At 44.6% G+C, this 14345-nt stretch overlaps 1 protein-coding gene across 5 annotated transcripts in view; it reads left to right on the forward strand.

Moving 5' to 3' along the window:
• The window catches only part of pou2f2b (POU class 2 homeobox 2b), a 76505-nt gene that overhangs the window by 20673 nt on the left and 41487 nt on the right, over positions 1–14345 (forward strand). The window contains exon 1 of one of the 5 annotated variants that reach the window (XM_085177671.1): positions 4900–6444. The exons of the other annotated variants lie outside the window; for them this stretch is intronic. Coding sequence (XP_085033797.1) covers positions 6345–6444 — 100 coding nt within the window. The 5' untranslated portion in view covers positions 4900–6344. Of the gene's footprint in view, positions 1–4899; positions 6445–14345 lie in introns of those variants that run through there. 5 annotated transcript variants of the gene reach the window in all.

Genomic DNA, 14345 nt, shown 5'->3' on the forward strand with positions numbered 1-14345 from the left:
GTGTGTGTCTGTGTGTGGAGAAGAAGGAGGGGTGGAGAGGGCGAGAGGCCAGATTGTCCAGTCCCCTCTCTCCTGTATCCCCTCCCCTGACCAAGCACTGCTTGAATCTTGACCCATCCCATCAACCCTCCCTTGGCTTCTAAACACCGCTCAGTGCCGGTAGGCTGCCAAAGATGGACCTTCAGCTCTCCACACACGCGCGTACACACATGCAGGTGCAGTGGACTCTATAATGTGGAGTGAATACATTGCAGCCACTGTGTGTTAACTCTGCCGATAACCCTACACTATCTGTGTGGGGCATAATCGGCTGATATTACCAGTGTAAATTAAAGAGCCCCAGCGAGGCTGTGTGTGTGTGTGTGTGTGCGCACACGCGTGTGTGTGTATACGTTTATGTGCCTGCGTGCATGTAAGTTTTCAGCAGGGGGCTTCCACAGCCCTGCCACAAACCCAGATAATAAATATCTATTATAAATATCATTATTATTGGGCCAATCTCCCCCAATAACTGAGCCTCTGTGAAAGATGGCATGAGGGACCGAGCTGGATATTGGCAATATATCAGCATTGATTATTGAGAGTGCTGACAGAGAGAGGGAGGCAAAGTTAATAAAAACTAATAAAAAAGACAAGGAATACAGAAAGAACACGGGCTTTAGCTGGATCAGCTGCTTGTTCGCTCGAGGAAAGCGAGAACGGAAGGCGGAGGGCTGGAGATTGTGGTGTACAGTCATCGTTTGTGTGAGGCTGTGTGTATTTTCTGCTTCAACATACGTGTATCTGTGTACGTGAGCGTGCATGTGAAGTTTTACCATTCTCATTTGGGAATTTTTTTCGTGTGTGTGACTTTGACTTGTGCACACACACAGCTCACTTCTTCTTCTTCTTCTTCTTCTTCTTCCACACCTGTATGTGTGTATCTTCTTGGATTGATTGAATCTTGGTTGGATGTGAACTCTGCAGTTAGGATCCAAAGCCTGCACCACATCTTGCCTTCCCACACACTGGCACTTACCAAGATCCACAAACAGTACCTGCCCACCCACTCGCCAACACACGCACTGACAAAGACACCAAGAAAACAAACCTCATAAAAGCCCATGCATCATATCCATATTATCTTGACAAATCTATACATCATGTCAGAGCATGGCATTATGTGAATATTACATTTTGCCATCTGTTATTGATGTGTGTGTGCACGGAGAGGATATGAGAGGAGTGTGTTGACGCCTCGCGCTGCCCGGATGAGACGGGACAAGGCGACAGTGAGAGAGAGAGAGAGTGTTGTCCATTCTAATAGGGCCTTGTTAGGCCGCTGACAGAGCCAGTAACGCCACCGTTGGCCTCCTATTGATTCCCAACCGACGCAGTTATTGATGAGTGAGAATTTAATTTGACCAGCTCGTTTGTCAACATGACATCACCATTTAACTACGACCGTGACATGGCCGCGAACACCCTCGGATGAGCCGGGGTCACACATGCGGAGCGGCGCGTGAGGACAAACACACACACATCCCGTCTGATCAGTACGAACCGTTTCACCGAGGAAAAGGGTTTGGGTTTTTTTGTGGTTAGAACTTTTCTTCTGCTTCATCATTTATAATAAAAACTAAAAAAAATCATGTTCAATATTCAAACTCTGTTTCTAGCCAGTCAAATCAATCATTCAAAATGAAGAACAGGCAATTACCAAGAGTGCAATAAACAATATGACTAATGAATGGTCCGTGTTGTGACTAATGTGTAGCCTAAGGATACTTTGGCTTTTTCTGATTGGATACATTTTTCATGCCACATCCTGACCTACAGCACATGACACAGAAAACATTTTGTGGAGAGAAATTGAACAAATTGCTTTCTATGAATAAATCTGCTTGTGACTACTGTAGGTGGGGAAAACTACGTAAGCCAGAGTATCAGCTGCAAACAAACTGATTTGTGTTAAAGAAAAAAACGCTGAAAGAAAAAAGAACTTCAAATAGATTATAAGAATATTTTTTTATTTTCTTCATTTGGTCTATTAGTTTGATATTTTGTCTTTTTATTGGAGATGTTGTCTAACTGAATCCAATAATATGTAATAAGTTTTGAAAAGAGTGATTCAGGAGTTGTTTTTAAATATTTCACTCATTAAATAATTGTGGGGAGTAGCTGTGATGAACAGAGAAGTGTGTTTACCTATTAACAGTGTGTTTTCCCCATTAGCAGTAGCTTATAAATTTATTTGACGACATATATCAATATTGTGGCATCATAACGAGTTCATATATGTATATGATTTTTAGCAAATGTAATAAATTCTACAGCACAGACATTATGTAATGCAAAAAAACCTGCAAATCCAGTGCAGTACACTGCAAGCAGAAGTCTCATTTATTTTGTCATTTAAAGGGAAGAAAAACTTTCTGGAAGATGTGAAGCACACAAATTACAAAAGATAGACATTTATACTTCTTTTGGTTATTAAAAAGAATCATTCAGCAGTTAAATCTCAATCCCTAAACTTTATTTTTAGTTCCTGCTTTCCAATATTACATCCATTACAGTATTTGTTATTTGTCCCTGAAAAAAATAGAAGCAAAGCGAGAGAGCGAGAGAGACAATTTTGGAAGAGTATTTTTCAATACAGCAGGGCAAAGATACAGCCCAGAAAACAATGGAACCAGCTATATATCTCTGTATGGATTGGGAGGCTTGATAGGGAGGGAGGTGGACAATCAGGACCATGGGCCTTCAATGAAAGCGGTCCAGCAGGGGTTATTGGCTGGAGCGGCCCCTCAGGGGAGCTCGCTCTCCCTATCTGTTTCTCTCTCTTTGGGGTTGTGGGTCTCACCACGTCCCTTGGGGACTGAAACTGTAGAGCCCACCTCGCTGCGGGGGCCCTATAGGCACCAAGCAAGAAAGACACGGAGGGGGCGGTTTGCAGAATTCAGGTGGTCAGTCCCAGACAGATGGCCAGGTAGCGAAGCCTCTGTATTCTGTGCTTATTTTACCTGTCAAACAGTTTGCACCTGTGTAGACATGATGAGGGAAAATAACTTTAATAGAGGGAAAAATCAAAATTCTGCACATGCCTGAATTTGTGTGAAAGACGGTCAGCGAGAGGACATGACAGTTTGTTTCTTCCCTTTAAAGTTTTCAGCATCTGCTGCAGAATAAGGAGATCCGCTCATCTGAATACCTGAAATCCACGCAGGTGTTTTGATGGCGGTGTGTTTTTATATGTGTGACTGCCTCATTGATAGTTTTCTGTGTCTTTGTGGCCGCGTCAGGAGGAAGAAAAAGAAGAGTTTGGTAAGAAGAGCGCATGGAGGACAAATGGATGGATGCTGTATGTGTTAGCACCCCTCCTCCTCCCTCCTCACCCCCTCATCCTCCTCACCCCTCCAACACCATCTTATTTTCCCCTCCTTCAATCTCACACACCCTCCCTCCATCCCTCTCTTCCACAGACGCGCACAACCACACTACATTCTACAAGAAATAATTGCTTTTGTCTGGAAGGAGTGCGGGGAGGAGGGAAAGGGGGCGCGCATGGCTCCCTTTGTGGAGAGAAGGGGGTCTTTGAAGGACAACTAGTCACTTCGCCCTTCCCTCCTTCTTTCCTCCCCTCTCTTCTTGCTGCCTCACCTCCCATCTCCTCCTTCCCTCTTATTACCCTGCCACCTTACTCCTCTTTCTCAGTTTTCCACTTTTCTACTTCTCCCCTTCCTCCTTTCCTTACTCCCTGTGTCTCCCGTTCTTCTCTCTCTTCCCTCTCCTCCTCTCCCTCATTGGATCTGCGGATGTCATCTGTCATATGTGAAGCAGAGGGAGAAGGACAATAAAACCAGGTTGTCTACTACAGAGGATGACACATTTTTCATAATTAGGAATATGCCAGTTTTAGTGTGCGGCTCACATTTCTTGGCAATATGGCTGTCTGCTGATGACTGAGTAAATGACAAGTCTGGTGATGATGGGAAAGTAATTTATTGCACGTGCAGTTTCCATTAAAACGGGCCTAATCGCCCACAGCATTAAGTGAGCAGGCATAAACAGTCCTGCGGGATGAGGCTCTCAGGCCCAACAGGAGCAAGAGCTCGCTCATTCCTATCGATTTGCCCGTATTGACTGCAATGTTTAACGTATAGATTTTTCTATTTAAAAATCCATATCGACAATAATCTGGCGTGTAAGCGTGCGGCGTTGACTGATGTTGGCCTGTAATTGACAGCATGTAACATGTCGGGAGCCCGGGAGTGGGAGAGGGCAGAAGGGAGGCCGGCATGCGTGGAAGAAGGGCTGCTGGTGATCACCTTTGTAATGGAGGAGCTCGTCCCCTGACACCTGGGCTCTCTTGTTCTTTATTTTTATTGTTGCTCTTGTTGTTTTCATTTGTATCCTGCCTGCAAACTCAAATGCAAGCACTTATGCATGCACATGCTGCTCTTATCTCACTGAGTTTATAGCCTGCACTGTGTTTTCAGTCTGCTTGATATTTTCTCATGCCTGGAACAGCAGTGGTCGCTCTTGTCTTTCTGTCTATCTGAATAATGATAGACCCTATTCCGCTCAGGAGGGCTTATTAAACGCAGCAGTGATGAGATGACTTAATTGCGTGCATGCTGGGTATCCTGGCAGGTATTAGCACTAAGCACCTATAGGTATCCATGGATTCTCTTATCGGGTCTTCATCCCTACCCAAGGAGGCCAGCAGTAATGCACTGATCACCATTGGCATCATTATAGCCGGTATTATTAAGAGGGGGGAAAAATCCAAAAATCAATACAGGATACCTTTTGCAGCGGTAGTGAAAACGAGGGAGATGGGGTGGTTGGTGGGGGTGGCGGTGGTGGGTGGGTGGGAGGCAGGAGGGAGGGATTGAGGGATGGAGGGAGGTGCGGGGGTGGGGTGGTGGTGATGTGTGAGTAGTAGCGGGTCCTCTCTCGCCTCAATGTTGCGGCCAGCCTAGTGGCAGATCGCTACAATCCTGGAGGGAGCCGGGTCGAATGAGCTGTTGGGGTTCCCAAATAATATCGGGGACAAACAGACAGACAAAAACAGACACACAGGCGGATGGACGGAGATAGGCAAGTGTTCCGATAAAACGCGACACCATAATTCGGATTTCAGTAGATACGCTTTCTTATTTCCGTTTGGGTTTTTTTTTTTTCGGTTTTTAGTCTGATTTTTTTTATTATTATTTATTTACCCGCTGTATTTATTTATTAGTTTATCTATCGATTGATTGCGTTTTAATTACTGCCTTGTGACAGAGAGCGAGGGAGGAGGAGCGTCAGGGCCAAGCACGCGCGCGCGTTGTGTTTGTGTGTATATGTGTGTGTGCGCGTGTGTGTTTGTGTCCGTTCAGCCTTTTTTTTGTCCTACTTGTTTATTTGGAAGCCTTTAATGAAGCTGTTTTAATTTAAAGAAGAAGAAAAAAACGCGCGAGCCGCCGCTTTTTGCCCACGCGGATGAATGTCTTACATGTAGCCTTCATGCAAAGGGAAGAAGAGAAGGAGCGCGTGCAGCTAGAGACCAAATACAGTATAGACCAAACCAAATAGTGCAGAAATCCAAATAAGACTTTTTAACTCTGCTGGCCTTGTTTTTTCCACTGTCGAGCGCGTTGATATGCGTCCTTGTTGTGCTGTTTTAAACTGCAAAGCGAATACCAAAGCCAAGCCCGGCCGGTGATGCTACAGGAATAGGCTAGCGACTGTTCTCATGCCTCCTCACACCTACAGGAAACGTTAACTGGTGAGGAGCGAGAGAGGAGTGTGGGGGGATAAAATAAGCTCCCGGGCCTCTATGTTTACTCAAGGAAAATGATATAGCAGAGCAAAGGTAACAGAGAGACGCAGGTGCATCGACGACAGACAGGTGACACGCAGACTTGCGTGTTTTTATTATTATTATCAAAGCTTACTTACAATAGGTCTGCAATTGTAACACAACTTTTCCTGTAGCCTGTAGAAGTGAGCTCTGATCTCCGTTCTGTCCGTCTGTGTGTTGGTCTGGACTGTAAGATAACTGCTGCACTCAAGGGACCATCCTACATAAATATATATATATATATATATATATATATAAATATAAATGCTATGTTCTATGCACATTTACACCAAAACAAAAGCCGAGCACCAGTCTACAGATGTAAATAAAGTGCGCAGCTGGGGCTACATGTGTACACACCTAACGGCGAATGTTCTGAGCTCTCCATACCAAATATTGTCCAAAAGCTGTCTGCCAGAGAAACGGACGAAAGTGCAGGAGCTTCAGAGGACGACAGAGCTTGTTACAGTACATCTGACAGATTATTTGCATCAAAACAAGAAGCCGGAGGAAGATCATGTTTGTTCCTTTGCCGGTGCCGTTCGTGTTTCAGAGAGCTACCCCTGACCTCAACGCCTGGCGTCTCAAATCCCCTCTGGCTCTCCGCTCCAACTCCGGTAAGACATTTTTTCTCTTCTCCCTGCTACACCTCCTCCATGTCGGCCAAGCCGCGAAGACCCGCCCCGCCTCGCTCGGTGCCGATGCACTTGCAGCGGGCAGAGCTGGCGGCGCACACACCCACTTGCACACGCACGCACACACACACACCTCGAGCTCCTTCTGAGGGCTTGAACACAGTCCTCCGCACTTGCGGGGCGGCTGTTAAAAATCAGAGAAGCTGTCCCGGGCGCTTTGCTTTGTCCAGACTGATTGAAAATGAATTGCGTAAAATGTCCAGTTTCTTTTCGCTTTCCGTTCTGTGAAACGATGCGCCACTGCTCCACCCGTGTGTTGCTTAATTTCCACGCCGCCCGTGTGTTCCTATTTCCGAGTAGGCTATTTTTTCTCTCCCCGTCTCCGTCACCGTCCTTCCCCTCTTCTCCACTGCCTGCGCCTGAGCCTCAGCCTCCGACTCTCCCCAACTAGACTCTCGGCAGGCAGGGAATATTCATGCCAACTTATCGATCCTGCGGAGATCGATTCCTGGGCCGGTGGAAGCAGAGAGAGGGGGAGATAGAAGGAGAGAGTAGGTGCACGGAGGAGTAACAACATACGAGAGGAGGCAATGGAAACGCTGTTTTCCACTCGTTTTTATTCCAAAGCCAACTGTTTAGTGTTTGTGTTTTATTCATATTGACTAAATAACTTGTTAGTGGGTCGACTTTGAGCTCGAAGAACCTTAGTGATTCTCCTGACTCAGATTTTGCTCAGACTTCCATCCAGCTCAGCTGGCAAGGATCGCATCTTTGTAAACACCACTAGAAATGGACTTGGAGTGATTGCATCCCTCTGTCCCATTGCTTGGGCTGCTCCACGGTTGAGAGCAGACTAGCAGAGGGAGTGTGGAGTCAGGGAAAGGGGGGGACGGGGGGGACGCCGTCTGCGTTTCATCTGCGCTGAAGTGGAAGAAAAGGATGCATGGTGGGAGCAGCCAGTCCGGCTTCAGTGTGTTGCTGTGAGAAACCTCTTGCTCAGTCTAGCATCCACTGTTTCTAAGACACGCAACAGCTACTTAGCTCTTTACTGGCTTAACATCTTTGCTTGCCCTGCAGTCCTGCGAGAATTGTATTGTTTTGGGAAGTGATGCAAAAGGAGGAAAATTAGGTCAAACATTAGTCATTAACTATTGCATACACATAGACAAACTTGTGTGAAAAGCTGGGTTAAATGTGTCTCATGTGCACCTTGGCCAGTGGGTGAGCTCTTACAGGCCCAGTCCCCTGCGCTCCCCTCATTTCCAGATCAGTTCAAGCCCATTTGATTTGTGAGGCGCCAGGCTTCACCCTTTACTCCACATACTCAGTCAACGGTGCACAGTGTGTGACAGTGAAGGGATAGGTGATAGAGGGGGAGAGAAAAAGAGCGTAGAGGGATGAAAGGGACCTGTTACCTGCCATATCTCTAGAGAGATACATAGAGAAGAGAGGGGAGAGCGGTTGGATGGTGGAAGTGGTAAAGGAGAGGGGGACTGGGGAGGAGGAGTTTTTTCGGTCTCCGCACGTTGAAAAATGGCGAATGTCACAACGAGATAAAAAAAAAATGTGGAAAGAGAGCGAGAGAGAAGTGGGTGAAAGTACGAACAGATGACAGAGTGAAAAACGAGGAGGGAGAGGAAAACCCATTTTGAGCTCGAGAGGTGAGAGTAAACCGAGGATGAGCCATTATGTTGCCATGTCCCAGGCCAGGGCCGGCATCTGAATAAGCAGGCAATCTGATGGGATGTGTATACTGCTGAATTCCTTAGATGGCAGGATAACGTGATTCACAGTCCTCTGCTGATTTTATTCCAGGTTGATAACATAGCGCGAGGTGCTGTCCTTTCTGAACTCAGAGGGTTTGTTGCCAGGGGAGCGCTGGGTCAGTCAGCATCTGAGGTCTAAAGCAGGAGTTGCTTCTTCACCGTATATCAGCAAACAACAGGAATGATTTAATCTGAAAGTATTAAAGTTGTCTTGATGCGTGCTCAATCATCCAGGTAAGAAAATCCCAAAAAGTTGATTCTGTTTACTCATCCAAGTGATGAGAGTGACGAAATGCCTCTCACACTGAAAACGCCACATCCACATGTACAGAATCAACTTTTTGGGATATTAAAGATGCTAGGATTGAGTGGACACGCCCACAGAAGTGTGCTTTCACTTAGCCAACAAAGAGCCTTTAATACTGTCACACATACACACACAGAGACGCACACAATGCTTTCTGGGTAGTTGTAGGGCTCTTGACTCAAGCTCTCAGTTAACTTGTCTCTTTGACTGGTGGCAGCTCCTTGACTCCTTTGCGTTAGAGCCTTTTGTGGGGTCAAAGGTCACGGCGGGAGTGTTAGACTCAGCCCCACCTGACCCTTTTTAGCCCCCTGTGTTTTGATTCTCTTTCATGTTACAACAGGCCTCGAGCACTCATGCACAACCCCTGTGGGGGCTCACACACACACACACAGACACACAGAGACAGACACACTGTCATGAAACAGACAGACCATCATATACACTACCATAAAACAAGCACGTTAGGCTGTTTGCACCTGGACAGCAAGCTGCTGTAACTGATCCAGGTTTTGTTCTATTTTTAATGGCATTGTGTCTGTCGAGGTACAGGTCATGGCCACTGCTGTGTGAACTCTTTGTGTGTATACGTGTGTATGTGTAGTAAAGTGGTTTGTGAAGCCATCAGCATTAACTGGTATATGAAAGTTTAATGGGACATAGAGGAGAAACCGCAGGTTTCCCACACAGTGCAGGGCTTGGTATGATATGATATAATATGATATGATGGGACATCAAGAAGACTGGAGACTGCCTTTCTCTCTCTCTCTCTCTCTCTCTCTCTCTCTCTCACACACACACACCTGGATTCAGTTCATCTCAGCTATGCACCTTCTGTCACACACCATTAGCCACCATCTTCTACCATATACTCTCTAACTCTCTCTCTTTCACACACACACAAACACACACATGTGCACTTACAGTACGATCACACACGCTCCTCTGGTTTTAGCAGCTCGTGAGCTGTTTTAGTTCTGCCTCTGCATTTCAGACTGAGTAACATTTAACTATACACTTATTGATATTTGTTTTCCTCATAACATTTCCTGCCCATGTACTGTAGGGCCAGTCTGATGTTATTATTTCCCTCAGTGTATTCCAATAAAATGTTCAGTCTTAATCCATTAATCAACATGTCCACAGCTCTGCGTCTGCGCTCGCTGCCAACTTTTAAGACATTTCTACATGTGTACAACGTCGCGCTGGTACGTCCTCGACTGCATGATCTAAGACCGTGCATGTGCTTACCCATTTGCTCTGTGTGTGACAAAGCAAGTGTGTGTGTGGGTGTGCAAGAGCATGAGCACACGTGCAAACTAGTGTGTGTAGATATAGATCGGTTTGTGGAGGGGAGCGTGCAAGTCGCAGTGTTAACATGATTGCAAATGACAAAATGTCAACCTGGGTTTGTTAGCAACATAATGGGGAATCAATAGACACGAGAAAGATGTCAATACTACATGCTTTATTGCATTAAGCTACCTCTCTCCTTCTCTGTAGCCCTCTCTCTCCTCTTCTTTTCCCTTTACCTCCCACTCTCTGCTCTCTGTCACAATACAATTCTCTTTCTCCTCAGCTCTCCTCTCCCCCTGGTAGTAGAATTAGATTGCAGTATATGAGCCAGCCACAGGGTTCTGAATGCTGCAGGCTGATGGCAAAATGCTCCAGGAGCTAATGGGCTGTTGGGCTCATCTATTTACGTATATTAAGCTCACATAGACGACCACAACAAAATCTGACAATGTGACGAGGCCCGAAGGAAGAGCAGCAGTGACGTCTTCTGTTTAACTGATGCATTTACGTAACGAGACAAACATATGAGTTTTTGTAGGATACTTTTAAAATCATACGCTCTGTAACTGTGTGCTATGGGTGACCTTTAAAATATATAGCACTGGGAATTAAGGTTTTTTCATGGTTTTGGATTAATCCAAGCAAATCCAGTCTGTAAAGATTATTAGCAGGGTGCTGCTGTGTTATTCGTGTTACAGTGGGGTTTAATAATTCCTTTTAATCCTATTAACTGTTTACCTTTTTATTGGATTTGCTCAGGTGTGCATATGCGCCAGTAGGTTGTATTTATACAAAGCATGTGGATGTGTTTGTGTGTGTGTGTGTGTGTGTGTGTGTGTGTGTGTGCGCGCGCGCGTGCATTGATGTGTTTATATTACTTGAGACTAATGTAGTATTAATGCTGATGAGGTCCCACAGCTCATTAGCAGCAGGGAGTGGTATTGAGTTTCTCCCGGGGAACAGGAGCGACCGGGACATACACACATCCGCTGTAAATTCTTAACAACCATTAGTGTATTGATAACCATTATCATGCACACATATACACACACACACACACACACACACACACACACACACACACACACACACATATTCACCAAACAATGACCTTTAAAGACATTGCTTTTAAATATGCATACTCCAGCACACAGGAGGACACACCACAAAAATCATGCAAACATAGTCATCTGAACAGCACTTAGAGGCCATCCATTATTCTCCAATGTGTTCACAGAGACATGGACTCACACTCAGACAAATGATTTTGTGCAATTGGTCACCGTGTCCGCTGAAATACAGCCTAGCATTAGTCCTAACCAGGGGCTGGGTGAGCAGGCCACTTAATCAGACCTGGAGACCTTAATAACAGAGAGAACACACACAGAGACGGATAGATGGAGTGTGTGTGTGTGTGTGTGTGTGTGTGTGTGAGAGAGAGAGAGAGAGAGAGAAAGCAGCTAATCAACACATCAGCAGGAATAAATACAAACCAGCTGATTCCATCCTAGATATTGATTTACACTTCCTTCTGTGTTTTCTAGTTGCCTCTCCTTATCACTCCTCCAATAGCACACAGGCAATGTACATACTGAAAACTCAGCCATACTTGACCTCTACATGGGGGACATCCTCCTCTGAGTATGTGTGGATGCTCAGTCAGTGGTGGCCTGGCTGTGATCAGCGTCGGAGTGGTCATCGCCACAAGCCGCCAATCAAACTAGGCAGTCAAAACGCGCCTCTGAACGTCTGCTGTCTATACACTTGATTACCTGATCTGGCAAGATTTTTCAAAGTGATTTATTCAGACATCAGAGTAAAATCTCTCTACATTCCCCTGCTTGCTGGGACACGAGCATGCTGTTTCTTTGTGGCGATGCGCGGGTTCCGTCTGGATACTTTATTTGCTGACATGACATCGGTCTCATTTCCAAACCAACAATGTGTTTTTTACTGGCCGCTGTCTTTTTTGTTGTTGATTGCCGCCGGCTGTCACCTCTGCCACCATGCTCATGTGCCAGTACATTTAGATAATAAAAAAGACCAATAAAACCCAGAGGTTTGATTGGGTGTCTCCCCTTAGCCCAGCAGAGCTGACGACTAAATCAGGGGTCCTTCTCTCCATTTCATTTAGCTGATAAGATTTATGGTAATGAAGGGTTCCTATTAACCTCTGGGGTTCCACTGCTGTCCTTCAGACTGAGGGTGGATGGAGAGTGCTTACCGATCAGGATAAGGCTGCGAACATATCTGCTATAAGCAATGTCACATCATTGCAAAAGCATCCTCTGGAGTGTGCGTGTGCACACACACACACACACACACACATACACGCACACTCATGCATACACATACTCTTCAAGAGCACCTCAGCCCTTTAAGAGAGCTGAATGCATGTTTAATCTCTTTTCTCTCTTTATTACTTCTGAGTATTTTTCCTTTTCTTTAGCCTCCCCACCATTCTGCTCTCCATCCTTTTCCCTGCAGGAGATTCTGTTCTGAAATTAATCTGTTGTACTCCCAACACCTCTTGTCCCTTCTACCCCCCTGTGCAACATCTCTCTTTTAGAACTGCACAGTCACGTTTTTTTATTGTTTGCTGAAAATACTCCAGAATTACAAACAATTGTAACTAATGATTTTAAATTTTACATTAGATGGGGGGGGGGGGGGGGGGGGGGTGTCTTAAACATCGTCTGGGTGTTGGTCATCTGTGACAGTTGCTTTATTTTCTGTGGAAAGCAACAAACAAAAATATTTTCTTACACATACTGATAGCAGTTTGTCAGGGTGAAACCCTACACAAGTTTTAAGGGGGATGTTTCTCTGGAACACCCAACTGAACGAAAGTAAAATAAAATAAAACCACATTAAATGCACCCTCACAGGAAGTGGTTGCTTCTCTCTTCTACTTCGCATTCTCTTTTCTCCATTGCCAGTTTCAACCTGCAAAGAACCTACCACTTGCACAGTTAGGGAAGGGGTCATCTAAACACAAGTAGATAACTAAAATATGAATAAATATAACCTTAAAGATGAATTTGTATCCTGTTGACATGCACCATTAATACGACTACCTATAATACATGTATACACTGCACATATATATATTTAAAATATGCCAAAGAGAAAAGAAAAAAACAGTATATCGTTCTCTCCTATCTCTCTTGCTCTCCAGTCAGGACCTTATCATGTAAAGTTATCTTCACTACAACCGGTTAGCAGGTGATTCTGAACCACAGAAGAAAAAGTCATCAAAACACCAACCGCACTCTGATTGATAGACCAGCTTATACCAAAAATAAATACTTCAGCATGTGATTGGCTGTCAAACACCAAAGGTACAACCTACCTTGCATCATCCTGTTCTCTCTGTGAGCTGGAGCAGGCTTGGAGGGGAAATCAACAGGTATGGAGAAAAATGTGCCATGAACCCACACAGATACCTAATTTTGATTAATATTGGGCTTGACCAACTAATTGCTATTTATCAAAAGGAAAGGCACACTGTAGTTAAGCTAGCCAACTGTAGTGTTAACTAATTCAAATTTTAGTAAAGCTAACTAGCATGAACGCTAGCATGGTTTGGGTTATATTACTAGAGCGATGTAAATAAGACCATAGTTACTGCAAACTAATATCATCATTAAAGAATGTGTGTATTAATTCTTTAGCATGTAAATTCTGGTTCTATTTATTTTCAAACAGTTAAAGTTAAGATCAGGTGGAGTTTAGGTTGTGCTAACTAGTGTGGTTTGAGTTTAATATTAGGCTAGTTTAAGCTAGTTTATTTGATATAATTCGATTTGAGAATATTTAAAACTGTTGAATTTATATTAATATGCTTTAAATGTTTGCTAATTACTTATAGCACTGCGCTACACATTAATATTCTCCATTCAATTAACACATTTAGGACATTATTTATTAACCGCCTGCCTATTAAAATTGATCAAAAACCTACATTTTAACATCTATAAACTATTTTTGATTCAAATGGAGGGACAGATGTATTTTAAAAAATAATCACACCTTGAAGCCCTAGTTTAACTCGCTTTATGAACTCGGTTTTCTGTTATTTAGGTTCTTTAAGATAATTATTTTCCTGTCTAAATGAGGAAATTTCATTTTGAACGACCTTCAGTGTGTGTCACTAATTTCTACCTGCATCCACCGACAATATCAACTGCCTGTCGTTAAATGTTAGAAAGCAAAAAGGAAGGTAGGAGTGACAGAGGGAGGGCACAACCCCTCCCTCATCTGTACAAGGGCTGCACCCCTCTGTCCCTTTGTCTGCTTGTAAAGGGGACAAGGGAGGAGGTGCAGAGCAGGGGGTGCAGGAGTGACTAAGTGACCTCTCGCTCCCCTTTCTTTTGACGCTTCCATGTTCTGTCCATTTTGTCGTGCACGTCCCTCTCCCTCCCTCCTCTTTCATCCTCTTTCGTTCCCCCTTTTTTCAGCCTGGTTAAGTCGCCATGGCTGTTGGCCTCATATGTCCTATTCTCTCCTTTTTTATA

This window comes from Neolamprologus multifasciatus, chromosome 11 (genome assembly GCF_963576455.1).
Source record: "Neolamprologus multifasciatus chromosome 11, fNeoMul1.2, whole genome shotgun sequence".
Lineage (NCBI taxonomy): Eukaryota > Metazoa > Chordata > Actinopteri > Cichliformes > Cichlidae > Neolamprologus > Neolamprologus multifasciatus.